The sequence below is a fragment of the Phyllopteryx taeniolatus genome, chromosome 5, assembly GCF_024500385.1.
Source record: "Phyllopteryx taeniolatus isolate TA_2022b chromosome 5, UOR_Ptae_1.2, whole genome shotgun sequence".
NCBI lineage: Eukaryota > Metazoa > Chordata > Actinopteri > Syngnathiformes > Syngnathidae > Phyllopteryx > Phyllopteryx taeniolatus.
In genome coordinates this window covers 22,519,301-22,533,232 of record NC_084506.1, presented here as the reverse complement: position 1 = coordinate 22,533,232, position 13,932 = coordinate 22,519,301, and the positions used below count along the sequence as shown (strand labels likewise).

At 39.1% G+C, this 13,932-nt stretch overlaps 1 protein-coding gene across 1 annotated transcript in view; it reads right to left on the bottom strand.

Annotated features, from left to right (window-relative positions):
* Positions 1 to 10,140, bottom strand: part of cftr (CF transmembrane conductance regulator) — a 42,914-nt gene extending 32,774 nt beyond the window's left edge. The window contains exons 1-2 of the mRNA XM_061773850.1: positions 9,849 to 10,140; positions 7,212 to 7,322 (exon numbers count right to left, since the gene is read on the bottom strand). Of these exons, the coding sequence (XP_061629834.1) occupies positions 7,212 to 7,322; positions 9,849 to 9,901 (164 nt within the window). The 5' untranslated portion in view covers positions 9,902 to 10,140. The remainder of the gene's footprint in view (positions 1 to 7,211; positions 7,323 to 9,848) is intronic.
* Positions 10,141 to 13,932: the final 3,792 nt, after the last annotated feature.

Below are 13,932 nucleotides of genomic sequence, written 5' to 3'. Positions count from 1 at the left end.
ACATAGGGTGACCTACAAGAGCGGAGGTAGAAGCACACAGGTGGATTACTTCTTGTGCAGACGATGTAATCTGAAGGAGGTTACCAACTGTAAGGTAGTGGTAGGGGAGAGTGTGGCTAGACAGCATAGGATGGTGGTGTTTAAGATTACTCTGGTGGTGGGGAGGAAAATTAGGAAGACAAAGGCAGAGAAGAGAACGATGTGGTGGAAGCTGAGACAGGACGAGTGTTGTGCAGCTTTTCGGGAGGAGGTGATACAGGCTCTCGGTGGACGGGAAGAGCTTCCAGAAGACTGGACCACTGCAGCCAAGGTGATCAGAGAAGCAGGCAGGAGAGTACTTGGTGTATCTTCTGGCAGGAAAGGAGAGAAGGAGACTTGGTGGTGGAACCTCACAGTACAGGAAATCATACAAGGAAAACGGTTAGCTAAGAAGAAGTGGGACACTGAGAGGACCGAGGAGAGGCGAAAGGAATACATTGAAATGCGACACAGGGCAAAGGTAGAGGTGGCAAAGGCAAAACAAGAGGCATATGATGACATGTATGGCAGGTTGGACACTAAAGAAGGAGAAAAGGATCTATACAGGCTGGCCAGACAGAGGGATAGAGATGGGAAGGATGTGCAGCAGGTTAGGGTGATTAAGGATAGAGATGGAAATATGTTGACTGGTGCCAGCAGTGTGCTAGGTAGATGGAAAGAATACTTCGAGGAGTTGATGAATGAGGAAAATGATAGAGAAGGGAGAGTAGAAGAGGCAAGTGTGGTGGACCAGGAAGTGGCAATGATTAGTAAGGGGGAAGTTAGAAAGGCATTAAAGAGAATGAAAAATGGAAAGGCAGTTGGTCCTGATGACATTCCTGTGGAGGTATGGAAGCATCTAGGAGAGGTGGCTGTGGAGTTTTTGACCAGCTTGTTCAATAGAATTCTAGTGCGTGAGAAGATGCCTGAGGAATGGAGGAAAAGTGTACTGGTGCCCATTTTTAAGAACAAAGGTGATGTGCAGCGCTGTGGCAACTATAGAGGAATAAAGTTGATGAGCCACACAATGAAGTTATGGGAAAGAGTAGTGGAGGCTAGACTCAGGACAGAAGTGAGTATTTGCGAGCAACAGTATGGTTTCATGCCTAGAAAGAGTACCACAGATGCATTATTTGCCTTGAGGATGTTGATGGAAAAGTACAGAGAAGGTCAGAAGGAGCTACATTGTGTCTTTGTAGATCTAGAGAAAGCCTATGACAGAGTACCCAGAGAGGAACTGTGGTACTGCATGCGGAAGTCTGGAGTGGCAGAGAAGTATGTTAGAATTATACAGGACATGTACGAGGGCAGCAGAACAGCGGTGAGGTGTGCTGTCGGTGTGACAGAAGAATTTAAGGTGGACGTGGGACTGCATCAGGGATCAGCCCTGAGCCCCTTCCTTTTTGCAATGGTGATGGATAGGCTGACAGATGAGGTTAGACTGGAATCCCCGTGGACCATGATGTTTGCAGATGACATTGTGATCTGCAGTGAAAGCAGGGAGCAGCTGGAGGAACAGTTAGAAAGATGGAGGCATGCACTGGAAAGAAGAGGAATGAAGATTAGCCGAAGTAAAACAGAATATATGTGCATGAATGAGAGGGGTGGTGGGGGAAGAATGAGGCTACAGGGAGAAGAGATGGCAAGGGTAGAGGACTTTAAATACTTGGGGTCAACCGTCCAGAGCAATGGTGAGTGTGGTCAGGAAGTGAAGAAACGGGTCCAAGCAGGTTGGAACGGGTGGAGGAAGGTGTCAGGTGTGTTATGTGACAGAAGAGTCTCTGCTAGGATGAAGGGCAAAGTTTATAAAACAGTGGTGAGGCCAGCCATGATGTATGGATTAGAGACAGTGGCACTGAAGAGAAAACAGGAAGCAGAGCTGGAGGTGGCGGAAATGAAGATGTTGAGGTTCGCTCTCGGAGTGACCAGGTTGGATAAAATTAGAAATGAGCTCATCAGAGGGACAGCCAAGGTTCGATGTTTTGGAGACAAAGTTAGAGAGAGCAGACTTCAATGGTTTGGACACATCCAGAGGAGAGAGAGTGAGTATATTGGTAGAAGGATGATGAGGATGGAGCTCCCAGGCAAGAGAGCTAGAGGAAGACCAAAGAGAAGGTTGATGGATGTCGTGAGGGAAGACATGATGGCAGTTGGTGTTCGAGAGGAGGATGCAGGAGATAGGCTCTCATGGAAAAGGATGACGCGCTGTGGCGACCCCTAACGGGACAAGCCGAAAGGAAAAGAAGAAGAAGAATATAATAAAACACACACTTTAAACACATTCAATCCTATTAAAGCGCACTCAAATGTATTAAAACACACCTTTTTAACACATTGTAAATGTATTTGAAAACAAAAAAATAATTGCAAATACTGTATGTTGTTTTGTCTGTGTTAGACACATGCATGTGCCTCTAAGAGGCAGGGCCTGATTGGGTGACGTCAGCAAGTCTGTATGTGTGACTGGGCGTGAGCTGTGGCTGCCAGCAGCTCCTCATGAGTGTGCTGTGAGAGCGTTTGCGTGTTTTATTGTTCTCCAGATGTTAAAAAAAAATAGCTGAAAAGTGCATCGGCAAATTGTGGCTCTCCTTTCCCACATGAGGGCATTACAGTAAGTACGTATACTACAAAAACCCATTAAAAAACGATTGCGTAATAGAAGCGCGAAATAGCTGTGGTTCGACTGATGAACCTCAATATATCCATCCATTTTCTGTACCGCTTTATCCTCACAAGGGTCGCGGGCGTGCTGGAGCCTCTCCCAGCTATCTTCGGGCGAGAGGCGGCGTACACCCTGAACTGGTCGCCAGCCAATCGCAGGGCACACATGTAACCATTCGCGCTCACATTCACACCTACGGGCAATTTAGGGTCTTCAATTAACCTACCGTGCATGTTTTTGGAATGTGGGAGGAAACCGGAGTACCTGGAGAAAACCCACGCAGGCACAGGGAGAACATGCAAACTCCACACAAGCGGGGCCGGGGATTGAACCCCGGTCCTCAGAACTGTGGACAGACGTGCTAACCAGTCATCCACCGTGCCACCACTCAATATATCCATCCATCCATTTTCTGAGCCGCTTCTCCTCACTAGGGTCGCGGGCATGCTGGAGCCTATCCCAGCTGTCATCGGGCAGGAGGCGGGGTACAACCTAAACTGGTTGCCAGCCAATTGCAGGGCACATAGGAACAAACAACCATTCGCACTCACAGTCATGCCTACGGGCAATTTAGAGTCTCCAATTCATGCATGTTTTTTGGGATGTGGGAGGAAACCGGAGTGCCCGGAGAAAACCCACGCAGGCACGGGGAGAACATGCAAACTCCACACAGGCGGGGCCGGGGATTGAACCCGGGTCCTGAGAACTGTGAGGCTGACGCTCTAACCAGTCGGCCACCGTGCCGCCCACTCAATATATGATATACTTTATTCCAAATACAAACAAACTGAGGAAAATTGGAAACAGCAGAAAGTGTGTTGAACCAGAGAATGTACAATACTCTTTTTCCTGACTCCTCTAAATTTGCCACAACTTAAAAAAAAACAAAAAAAAAACTCTACATTTATTAGCGTTAGCTGCGTTGTCCTTGTTACATCACACTTGTATTAGCTTCCCACAAGCAGTGACAGCAGGGGGAAAAAAAAGTCAAAGAAGCATCTTTGTTCTGTGGGGCTCATTTAGAAGGCGACTGACGTGCTGAGTGACACCATGAAAAGACGAATGAAGGACGTCGGCGTGGACAACAAGAGCGATTAAAAGAAGAGGACAAAAGTGTTTGGACAGATTTATTCTGCCAAGAAGAAGGATGACCACAGCGGAGCACTGCAAAAGTGCAACAAAGTGCAGTTGGAGCTAAATGTGCCAAACAAGCCCTGGCGGTTAAGTCTCGCAAGACTACCGCTCAGTGAGCATCTCGAGGAGGAAATCCACATTTGGAAGCGTGTCATGATAATCAGAGAAACACAGATGGAGCTTACTACAACACAACTGCCCAGATACACTCCAACATCTTGCATATAGTCTTTCAACAATGTGATTTTTTTGCCACAAAAAAATGTATATTTTGGCTCAAAGGTGTATATACTGTAGTTGACCCAAAAAATGTTTGATTTTCTACCCCAAAATGATCTACTTGGGCAAAAAAATGGTAGTGTCCTGCATAAGTGCATTGTTCTGACATTAAAACACAATATTTGCTCAAAATAGGCTATACTGGGCTATGAAAAGTGTATGTTTTTCCTCAAAAATAATATTTGCTTAGGAAAAGTCTAGATTAGGCCTCGTTTTTGTTTAAAACGCTGTATAGTGCTAAAAAAATGATAGCTGTTTGCTTAAACAGGGTAGGTTTGTAAGTGCAATCATATGCCATTTTTTTTAGACACAAACATTATACTGAGCCTTAAACACTATATGTTACCATTAAGATGATATATGTATAAGTCCACAAAAAAAAAAAAAAACGATTTAGTTTCCCTGTTTGCTGAACATGCGGCATTTGATGACCAAAAGGCTACATTCGACCACAGTAACATTGTATAATGCATTAAAAGGCTATATGCTGGCATTAAAACTATATACGAGTATCTTTGTTTTTAACAGCCTAGTTGTCGATGTAAATACAGTGTTACACCATTAAAACACAACACCCTATTTTTGCTCATGAAAAGGCTACATTTATCTATTAGAGTTATATTTTTACCTCAAAAACACTCAGCCTGTCTTGGAAAGGGCTATATTAGTCTGCAAAACATTATATTTCGCCTTAAAAGGGAAGTTTCCCAGAGTAATGTTGTCATTAACACACTACAGTATGTTTGATCACAAAATGTTACAGATTAGACCAAAGTAACTATACTGTATGTTACCATTAAAACTATATTTCTTTGTTTAAACAGGGATGTCTCAAATTTAAATGCAATATTATGCAATTAAAACACTATATTTGCTCACAAAAAGTTTTTATTAGACCACAGAAAACATTGTAAGTTAAAAGACAGCTGATGTATAGTAAGTGTCAATGTGATGCCATGAAAATGCTACATTTATTAACAGGGCTATACTAGGCCCTGAAAATTATGTTTTGCATCAAAAACAATATTTGTCTAGCAAAGACCTACAATATATACTGTATATAAGGTGAAATTAACATTATAATTAACATTAAAATACTATACTGTATGTTCCCATTTAAAGGTTTTTTGCAGGCTAGTTACCAATGTAAGTCCAACGTTATGCCATTATATAAACATTATATTTGCTGACAAAAAGACTATGTTTGACAAACTATGCATATATTATATTTTGCCATGACAAACATCAGTGGCAGCAGTCTTCGCAGAAGCATTAGGAGCAGTGATCACTGCAAACAAACTCCACATTTTCTTGACTTTTCATTTCCTGTCGGTGTCTTACTTTTTTGTCCCTGCCTTCCAGCTCTTTCATCGAGTGTTTTTCTCGACCCCAGCGAGTGATGTGCAGCTTTTAATGGAAGATAAAGTTCACGTTCCCAGAAGCCTTTTTACTGTCTTGCTGGCCCAAAATAATGAAGCCAATCACTCACCGGCGTACCTTTTCCTTTTTTTTTTTTTTTTTTTTTTTTTAAAAGGTCGACTTTTTAGCGCCTACTGTCAGGGAGTCAAGGACACACTGTGGCGCTGACTGATTAGTTACGTGTTTTATGGCCAGTCTCATCAAATTCTGCCACCATGCTTCGCCCACATGCAATGATGAAAACTCATGGGGTTGTCCATTTGTCTAGTATACTATATCTTATATACAGTATCTTCAAATTTGGTAGCAATCACACAAAATCTGTAGGCGTTCCTATTTAAAAGACCCCTGGAAGTGGCCCAAAAGACCTTAAAACAGCCGCTGCAAACCAAAATGGCAGACTTCCTGTGTTTTTTCAGGAATTACTTCGCAGGACTTTTTGTGGGTCTATTCAGGATAGAGATGGCTATCAAAATTCATGTCGGTAAGTGAAACTGGCTTCAAGAGCTGAATTTTCAAAACATTCATTCCTGGGGAGGGGGGGAAGGACAGGTTCACCTTTAAACAATCTCTGGAAATGAACCCTAAAATGATGACTTGAAATGAAAATGCGTGCGTCTACTCATGATATTGAATACAATTTTTAAAACATCCCCGGAGGTACTCCCGAAATGACTAGTTTGTCTTTGAAGGATCCCGATGTTGGTAAGTGAAATTGGCTTCTGGGACTGACTTTTCAAAACATCCCCAAAAAGAGCTTTTTCGTTTAAAGTGCCGAGTCATTCCAGGGCTCCTTCAAAGATGAAGTTGCACAAAAGATTTGCTCCAATTGCTTCCAAATTCAAACCATGTACGTTAGACATAAGAGTGACGCGATATAGTCATTAATTTCAATTTTTTTGCCATTGCTTGCAGCATGGCAGCAAAGTGTGATGATTAGCCATTAGTTCAGTAGTGCACCCCAGAATATTTGGGAAATTCAGCCCCCGAAACGAATTTCAATTAGCAACATGAAATTTGGTACGCATGTCTCTATCATGGCTATATCCATAAAAATGTCTCAAGAAGTCAAACCTGAAAAGATACAGGAAGTCTGCCATTTTTGATTGAACTGGCCATTTTAGAGCTAGCTAGATAGCTAATAGAAAGCATTCACACTAGATGGCTGATGCGAAATGGGGAAAAGTTTGAATTTTCGTCATTTTGCGGCCAGAGCCATAAAATGGGAAACTCTAGTAAGTCATCTCCAAAAGGTCAGATCCTCATCAAACACTTTGTGTGCGTATTATTTTGGAGGGGAGTTTACAGGGGAACAAGGGGGTGTGCCATCTCTGTTGTGATGTTATGAGGCTTAAAAAATGTAATTACAGAATTAGAAAGTATTAAAGGCACATAGAACATGAAAAAAACAAAAATAGTTGTGTTTGTTTGGCACACACGGCTTCAGTTTACATCCGGGCACGTTTAAATGCCAGCCCTTATTTGAAGTGGGCACTGAGGGAAGCAGGCAAGACGTCCTGCCACTGTAAGCAGGTGAAAGAAAGGGCACATGTCGGGACAACAATACAAACACCAAAAGACACTATGGGCTTAAAGTTGAGGCAGAAAAAAACGAAGGATGCTCTACTTTTGGGTTCAAATTAGAGCACAAGTGTGGATATACAGTAATTGTCAACTAGGCTGAAGGGTGTCCTCAAACCTTTCGAGCCGCTCGGAGAGGTTCCCGGCAAGATCGTATGAAGGAGCTTTATAAACATCAGTGAGGTCCAACTTCTTCTTGAAGCCCTTCCTGAGCAGCGGAGACGTCCACCTGAGCAAAAACACAAAACGTTGTCAAAAAAAAAAAGTCGTTAATGATGCAACAAAAACTAAAACAAGTTCAAATATTCAACAAAAAAATACACCTTGAAAGTTGCACGAAACATCAGCAAGAATCACTTTATGTGGGCTTTTTTATGTCTCTTTGGTCTTTTTTTGTGCATTCTACTTATTGCAAAAGAAGGAGCAGCCTCAACTAGGACTGTAAAAAGCCTCCTCCTATAGTGTGGGTCAAATTGATTTGTACAAATCTAGATATTTTTTTTATAGGTACAATACACTATTTTTTTTTACGTCTTCTGCTGGCCGTATTTTTGTCCTTTTCTTTTTATTTTATGATAGATTTTTTTGGATTATGTTTGCCTTACACATGCCAAGGGTCAAACTGACACATAAAAAGTTAGATTTTTATGTACTTATTTTTTTACAGAAATCTTAGAATAAAACTTCAGTGGGCCTTACTTTTGTTAATTCCATCTTATTTTATACATTTAAAAAAAAATCGCATTAAACATGCAGTTGGTCCCATTGGCCCATAAAAACAAACATGAGGGTCAAAAGAAAAATATAAACAGGAAGTGATGTCACATTCACAACAGTAAGACACCAGAGTCAACGCGTGCACCGTCACCTGCTATTAACGCGAAAACAGACTACCAGAGGTAGCTAACAGGGGTAAACCTTTTTTGTTTTGCACTTGTACAGCAGTTAAGCAAGTTAAAACATCCACAACAAGCATGTACATGATCAAGAGGTCTGAAAGATTCTTGCATTAGTAGAGCCATTTTCCCCTAAAATTGGTTAATTAAAATGTATTTATTATTTTTATTCATTTGTCTGATTAAATAATTATTCAATAGATTGTAAATAATGAAATACAAAAAAACCTGGAAAATTAAAACATTACATATACATACATATTCTTTAAATGAACTCTTACATATTTTCACTTTTTATTTATTTATAAAATTAAATAAATTGTTAATAGATTTATTAAAGAATAAAAAAATTGCAAAAATAAGTTTTATACAACATTTTAATGTAATGTAATTGCATAATTAATACATGCTAATTTATTATTGACAATAAAATTAAAAATGAGAATGAATTATTTTATTAAAATGAACTGCTGAACTGCTGTATTTTGCATTTATCTAAATAAAATATTATTTAATGTAAACAATAAAATATGCAAATATTAGTAAATACTGTATACACTATTTATTTAATTTATTTTTCAAATGACAATTAATAATTTCACATATTTGAATACACAGTTTTGTATTGATCGATTCAACCTTTATTTATCCAGGTAAGTCTCACTAGCAACGCCGACCGGGCTGCAGACAGCAAATAAAAGCAAATACAAATACTTCATCTACAAATGGCGTGGCTCATCTGTCCTTGCGCACCAAAGTTTGCCAACCTCTGGTTTAAACACTCTTTGACGGTGAATGCATACAACATTTTCTACAGCACTTTAAAAACTTTTTTTCCCCCTACCATATAATACAGTGGTGGGACGTAACGAAGTACTCTACTTGTATAGATTCTTTCAGGTATCTGTACTTTACTTGAGTGTTTTTCTCACACCTTTTTACTTGAAATCCCTACTTTGAAAACCTATAGCTGTACTTTCTATAGTCCTTACTTTGTCAAAATTGGTTTGTTACTTTTTTCAACCCTGGCAGATGACAACATGACATCAAATAAAATGATGTAAATAAGCTAAGTCAATTGCAGTGGACCTCATGATTGATTGATTGGGATCCTCTTTGGAAAAAACATGGACAGCGGCAACATGGAGGAAATTGAACCGGGAAGCATTAATGATTATTTGGAGAAGCAAGTTATTCCCCATCCATGGCTTTATTTAAGAGAATTGTTTGAGGTTGACAGCTCCACGAATGATTAGCGCTGAATGTGCCGTGTCTTGTGCTCGCCTAAAAACCACCAGCGTCTGGATTCGAAAAAAAAAAAATCTCATTCTTATCTAAAAAAAAAAAAAAAAAAAAAACCCGCACACAATAATATTTTAGTTAGTTGTTAGCATTACCTAATGTAGCACTTTTTTTGTTGCGCACTTCTCAAGCAAAGCTATGGAAACGTTGTTTTGGTCGCATAAAAGTCGAACCAATGTTAGCTAGCATGAGATTGTGTTTTTATTCTCAGTATGAGTATTATGCACGTTAATAAAAGAGGTCAACTATTTAGTGTGCAGGGAAGCTTTCCCCCCCCCCCCCCCCCCCCCCCCCCCATAATGCCAAGTTATCAAAAAGGGCATCGTGTATAACAGACAGTAAAAAAAAAATAATAATAATAATGTTTGTACTTTTAAATGCATTTCACAGTTTGTACTTGTTTCCTTTTTATGACAGGAGTTGAATCGCTACTTCTACATTGAGCAGAGCACAAGTATGTGTATGCCTACGACAGTACACGAGCACTTTTGCCACTTCTGGAATAATAAAAAGAACACGACTGGCGCGAGTACACCCACGAGAATCGTGGAACGTACCAGAAGAAGAACCTCGAGAGAAAGTTGGCATCTTCCACGGGTGACTTCTGCATCCTCAGCTGCGTCGTGTGCACCTGAGAGGAAGGCGAGCGCGCCCCCCACTTTCCTTTGTGGACCCCCACCACACGCACGCGCAGAGCGATGAGCTGCTTGCCCCCCGACCCCGAAAACCATGCACTTCCCAGCGCCCAGGACCACCAGGATAGTATCGCGGCTCGGCGTGACGATCCACCGCAAAGTGTCCGATGTGAGTGCAGCCTCCGCGGTGTGACCGACTGATTTGTCTGTAGGAGTGTGAGCGCGCGTGGAAGCGCAGGCCATCCTTTATGTGCGCGCGCACGGCACACACTATCGCGTCATCTACAAGAGTCCAACCGCTGAACACACACGCATCTTTACATACTGTATATTGAGGTTGAACAAGAGGGACTATTTTGATAAAGTATCAGTAGTAAAAAGGTACACGTTGTCAAATGCAGAAAGTAAAACCTAAATACTCAAGTAACACCTGAAAATTCTACTTGAGTACAGAAACAAAATATTTGTACTTTGTGACTTTGCCCCACTGAATTCATTCCATAGTACAAAATGCTATATGAAAAAATAAAAATTCATTTCAAAGTTCAAAATAATTTTAGAGCAGTAAAAAAAAGAAATTGTCGCCGTCAAAATGGATATAACATGATGTCAAAGTAAAAATCATTTAAAAAAAATCTTTATTTCATCTTCTATTTTTTTTCGTCTGTTACATGCACAAGTCCGTATTTTAAAAAATGCACAAAACATAAAGTAAATATCAATTAAAGTAGAAAAATATGTTCAAACACTTAAAACAAAAACAACAAAACAGCTTACAACTCTGAGGTTATCACCATTAAAACATTAAAGTATTAATAGTACATTTAAATTGAATTTCAAAAATGAAAGCAAAATATATATACATGTGAAATTAAAAACATGTTTTGAACTGTATTTTGCAAATGAATTTGTCTATTTGAAACACCAAATTAAACAGTCCACTTAAGAAAAACGACAAAAAAGACACAAAAATATACAGCTATAGGACACTGCAACTACTAAAATGTATATAGCCGAAATAATAATGTAAAAAATATATTTTTTAAATTTTCTTCATAATATATTTTTTACTTGTATTTAAACTGTTTTTGTCAATTCATTTGTTAATTTGGAACTCCAAGTTAATACAAAAATAAAAATGCACATAACACGACTAACTAAACAAAGAACACACAAACAAATACACAAACAAATACAGATTACCATTATCACCATTAAAATGCATATACTGTACCAATATACCGAAAATATGAAAGTAAAGAGTAATTAAATAAATAAATAAAAACACTGATTTAATCAAATTACATTATTTTGTTTATTTGATTCATCCATTTTGAAAAAGAGAAAAGTGCATACTGTATTAAAAAAAACAAAAAACAACTCAATAATAATTGAGAGCAGCCCCCACGCCTGGGTGCGCAAAACTTGGAAGGTATGTCACAGTTTGACCCAGGAACAGATTTTCATTTCCATTAAGGCATATGTTTCAGTTTTTTCAATATCGCGAATAAGCTTTTTTGGGACGCTACTTTAGGCCTTGACAGAGTGCTCCACATGTGTGGCCTATCAATTCCACCACACCACACTCCTCCTATCATATACGAAATAGTTCCGCTATGTCTATATGAATTTCCAGAAAATAAATAAATAAATAATAATAATTCAAACATCAGTTTCAGATTACACACAGTTTCAGGAGAGGGAGGATAAAAAAAAAAAACATTCCACAGGGGAACACAGATAAAGCGGTGACGGTGCAGTGGGTGAACTTGAAGTCTTATCAACACTGTAGGTGTGTTCAGGTTGTTTTGGTCTTATTCAGTTGAAAGACAGTGGCGATCTCTCGCTCACATGGAGCTACTTTAGTGTGTTTTTTTGTGACAGAGAGCTGTGGCCGTTAAAAATAAACTCGAACAATAGCTAGTTAGTTACCACAAACATCTATGAAGTCGTTAAGTTTGAGCAGTCTGTTGCCAGTGGAGTTATACTTGTCTTTGAAGTGCTCACTGAAGGAAACAGTGACCTCTGCTGGACATATATGGTCACACAGCACAATCACTGCACTGCTCTTGTGGATGTGAAGGCCTCTCTTAAAAGCCTAAATAAAATGAAAAATTTACTTTTTTTATTTTTTATGCAAGCCGGGGGGGGGGGTGTTCGTGTAACAGTAGAAGTAATATACCTAACAAAGATCTAGCACTGGTAGAGTAGTGGTACATGCTGTAGCCTTTGAGGCAGATGTGGCTGGTTCAATTCCCAGTCAGTGCACCAACATCCAGCCACTGCTGGTCCCAAGCACAGAAAAAAAAATGGCTGGGTTGTGTCAGGAAGGACATCTACCATTAAAACTTGTGCCAAACAAAACACGTGAGTGACTCGCTGTGGCGACTGCTGACAGGGAAAAGCTGAAAGTTGCTACTTCGTCATTTGAAAACAGATATCTGTACTTTCTATGCCTTCCTTTGTCAAAATAGGCCGTTTAATTTTCCAATCTCTGCAGATGATGACATAAAAAAGACATAGAGAGAGGTAAAGTCAACTGTGGTTTATATCTTGATTGATTGAGATCTTGGAATATCATAAGGCGGGAAAAAAAAACAGACAAGCAGCGACATAGAGGAACGTGAAGAAAGAACATTGACGACAATGACGCAATAGATTCAGAGAAGCAAGATATTCCCAATGCATTCATGGCCTTATTTAAGAAAACTGTTTGATGTTGTCAACTCCAAAAAGGATAAGTCGTGATTATGTTGTGTCTTTGTCTCTGCCTAAAATCTATCAGCTTCTGCCATTCATAAATTACACATACAAGGTGTATTTTTTCAGTTGCCATCACTAGGTAAATTGGCATTTTTTTGTTAGTTAATCCATAACGTTAGCAAAACGATGGAAACTTTTGTGTGCAGAGTTTTTTACATTATATATAATTGACCATAGGGTGCAAAGATTAATCGATTAATCAACAAACAATCAATTATAAAATTGATCAACAACTGTTTCTATAATCGCTTAATCGTTAAGAGACATTCACTTAAAATGGTCTGTTTTGTGCGTCGTCTCATTATAGACACACTGACCTTCATGTTGTCTTCAACTGGCTTCAAGGGCTGAACTTTCTTTCTTTCTTTTTTTGTCCTGTTCGGCTGTTAGGTCAAGCAGAAAGGAGGCTCTGTATCCCTCACAGTGGACTTTTTAAGCTGCCAATGTGCTTTCTTTGTATTCTGATTGATATTTATTGAGAATTACAGTCGTTCAGTCGAACAGAGCAAGTGACAGAAACAACAAAAAGGAGAGGGCTGAACTTTCAAAAATATCCTGGAGCGTTTTTGCACCCTGTACTCGGATCCTAAAAACTGATATTTTCTTAGGTTGGTCGGGTGTTCCTTTTTTTATTTAACTTTTATTTTTGGATAGCGATTAAAACTATAAGATTAACTTCTGTCGCCCCCTTGGCTGGAATTCAATATTACAAGGAGCGGTGCAAGGATTAATCAATTAATCTACAACTAATCAATTGTCAAATTAATCAAAAACTATTTTGATAATCGATTAATCGTTTAGAGACCTTGTTTAACTTAAAATTGTCCAAATTCTCGGAATTTCAGCCTCTCAACATCTCAGACTTCTGTTGTCCTCCATGAAAGCAGACTGATTATCTTTGTTATTTAATCAAAATAAGACATTTGTAAACATCTGCTTTTACTTTGGGATAGAGTGATCAACTTTTTTGCCTATTTTTTGATGTTAAGGACTGAACCAGTAACTGAATCATAATCAATTAATGTTTGTGCATTTTCAGCACTGTTAATTTGAAATGTCCTGTTTTTCATAAAGCGATATGAATTTCAAAACGTTTTTTTTGGTCCAATGAATTGGAAAAAAAAATCGACAGATTAATCGATTATTAAAAATAACCGTGATAGTTGCAGTCCTATAATTGACAGTAAAACGTTTTTACGTTGGTATTTAATTACATTTCAGTCTGTACTTTTTTTTTTTTTTT